This window comes from Nicotiana attenuata, unplaced genomic scaffold, assembly GCF_001879085.1.
Source record: "Nicotiana attenuata strain UT unplaced genomic scaffold, NIATTr2, whole genome shotgun sequence".
Lineage (NCBI taxonomy): Eukaryota > Viridiplantae > Streptophyta > Magnoliopsida > Solanales > Solanaceae > Nicotiana > Nicotiana attenuata.
In genome coordinates, this window is record NW_017670462.1 from 213,249 (window position 1) to 216,242 (window position 2,994).

At 38.5% G+C, this 2,994-nt stretch overlaps 1 protein-coding gene across 1 annotated transcript; it reads left to right on the forward strand.

Annotated features, from left to right (window-relative positions):
* Nucleotides 1-563: 563 nt before the first annotated feature.
* Nucleotides 564-1,511, forward strand: LOC109239789. Its single transcript, XM_019406382.1, has 2 exons — nt 564-946; nt 1,343-1,511. The coding sequence occupies exons 1-2, from the start codon at nt 564-566 to the stop codon at nt 1,509-1,511; spliced, it is 552 nt and encodes a 183-aa protein (XP_019261927.1).
* Nucleotides 1,512-2,994: the final 1,483 nt, after the last annotated feature.

The window sequence follows — 2,994 nt, forward strand, 5'->3', positions numbered from 1 at the left end:
ATGCCTCATGGTATGTGGAAAAAAAAAGTTGATTTTTTGGAAAAATATAGAATTCTCTAGAATGTACTAGTGTAGATCCTTGATATTTGTCTAGTAGACATATCTAGATGTTTTAGAATGTTGTGGAAAGATAAGACATATCTAGATATTCTAGAGTGTTGTTAGAAGATAAGATTGCTAGAATTCTTTGTACATTATCTAGAATCATATCTAGAATCATCCATAGGCTAGTATAAATAGGGGGTGTCTTGTCCATTTGTAATCAAGCCAAAATCAAGAAAGCCTTCTTTCCAAAACAAGTTCTCCTATCTAAAATCTATGTTCTCTTTTCAAGCTTCCTCTTCTTTAGTTGAATGCTCCAATCTTAGTTAACGATCTTGGTCTAGCAGAAGGTCTCCGGATAATATTCTTCTTCTGCTATTCTTTACATGGTATCAGAGCCATAATTGGATTCTAGATATATTTGCAAGGTTGGGTTATTGGTTGATTCTACTGGTTTCTCTAAATGGATCTGGGTGGTCGTGCTAATAAGGGTTATTGGTTGATTCAACTAGTTTCTCTAAATGGATCTGGGTGGTCGTGCTAATAGACTAGGGATGGAGTTATTGAACCAGTCTAACTACAAGGTATGGAAGACTTGTATGGAGTCATACCTTGTTGGTGAAGATTTGTGGGAAGTTGTCAATGGGAGTAACACAAGTCCTCCTGCTGATGCACCGAAAAATAGCAATGCGCATAAGAAGTGGAAGCAGATTAATGCTAACGCGGAGTTTATCCTAAATAGGTCTATCTCTCCTAATTTATTTGATCATATTATAAGGTGTAAATCAGCTCATGAAATATGGAGGACCTTCGATCGACTGTTCAACAAGAAGGATGAAGCTCGGCTACAGATTTTGGAGAATGAGTTAGCTAACACCACTCAAGATAATCTCTCTATCGACAAGTATTTCTTGCAGGTTAAAAATCTGTGTTCCGAAATTTCTCTATTGAATCCGGACGAGGCTATCTCTGAAGCACGAATAAGAAGAATCATTATTCATGGTTTAAAGCCATAATATATTCCATTTGTTACATCGATTCAAGGATGGGTTCAACAACCATCTTTGGATGAATTTGAGAATTTGCTGTCGTCACAAGAGCTACTAGCCAAACAGCTGGCTGGTGTATCTATCAAAGAAGGGGAAGGAAATGCTTCTAGCCGATAAGATAAGCTATAAAGGGAAATCAATAGATAGCATTCACTTTCAATTCTCAAGTGGTTCAAGCTCGCCAGGAAAGAAGGGGAGTCTTCCAATAACGGTAAAAAGTTTTTAAAATGTTACTGTTGTGGCAAAGTCAGGCATATAAAAAGATATTGTCGAGCCAAAGAGAGCAATATGGCTCAAACCAAGAAAGCTGCTGAAGAAAAAGAAAAAGAAGAAGACTGGGGAAAGTGCTTTGCAGCGGAGACTCGAGCAATAGATGCCATGGCTTCCACAAATTTTGAAAGAGACTGGATCGTGGATTAAGGATGTTGGCACCATCTCACTGGAGATCAATCCAAATTCTCCACCTATACAACGGACATGATGTCATTGCTACAGTAGAAAATACAGTCCATAATGTGGAGAAGGAAGGCACTGTTGTGATCAACGAGAAGCAAAAAGACACTATCACCCTCAACAGTGTCTTTCACGTTCTAGGTATGAAGAAAAATCTATTTTCAGTTGCAAATGTTGTAGATGCTGGAAACTATTTGCTATTTGACCCATGTGATGTGAAGTTCCTCCGAAATATCAAGGTGCTCAAGCGAGATATCGTTCACTCAGGTAAGAGAGTTAATGATTTTTATGTCTTATCTGCCTCTAACTCATATATTGAGAAGATGAGTAGCAATGATAACACACATCTTTGGCATGCTAGACTTGGACATCTTAGCATGGATAAATTGAAAGCCATGGTAAAATTGAATCTAGTGAAAGGATTGCCTAACCTAAAAATTTTTGGTGGAGGAGAGGTTTGTGAAGGATGTCAATAAGGAAAGGCACATTGTCTTCCATTTGACAGATCCTTGTCAAGGTGCAATGCCCCACTAGAACTTATTCACTGTGACTTGATGGGGACAACGAGAACTCCTTCATTCTCAGGCTATTCTTATATGCTAATTTTCATCGATGATTTTACTAGATTCACTTGGGTTTATTTTGTGAAGCACAAGTCAGAAGTTTTCAGTAAGTTTGTGGAGTTCAAAGAAACAGTTGAAGGTGAACTCGATTCCACAATAAGGCGGTTGCGAACTGATAATGGTGGTGAGTTCACGTCAGATGAGTTTCTTTCTTTTTGTCGTCAACATGGCATTAAAAAAGAGCTGACATGCACTGATACGCCACAACAAAATGGAGTGGCTGAAAGGAAGATCAACACTTAACTGAGACATGTAAGAGTTGGCTTCATGCCAAGAATTTACCTAGAGTCTTGTGGGCTGAAGGTATGAAATGTGCAGCGTATGTGATTAAAAGGATGCCACTTTCTCCAAATAATATGAAGTCTCCCTATGAATTAATGTTTGGAGAAAATCCTAGCGTGAAACACCTCAGGGTTTCTAGCTCTATTTGTTATGTTCACATTCCGGATTCTCAATGGAGCAAGTTGGATGCCAAGGCAAGGAAATGCATATTTGTCGGATATGATGAAAGAAAAAAGGGATGGAAGTGTATGGATCCTAAAACTCATCTATTTGTTATCTCAAGGGATGTCATATTCGAGAAAGTGTCTTTGTATTATGGAGCTGCATTGGATGGAGCGAGTTCCAAAACCTTAAATAATGGAGATTCAAGCTTGCCCATTGCAGATGCTTCTCTAGATAATACAGATGCCGAGGAGTTAAGAGAAAGGGGGAGTCCTGGACCTCAACAACAAGAAACTCAGCAAGAAGATGATTCAAGTGATTCAGAAAGGCCAAAAAGAACTATTATCAAGCCAGCTCGCTTTAGAGATGAAAATTTTGTCAGT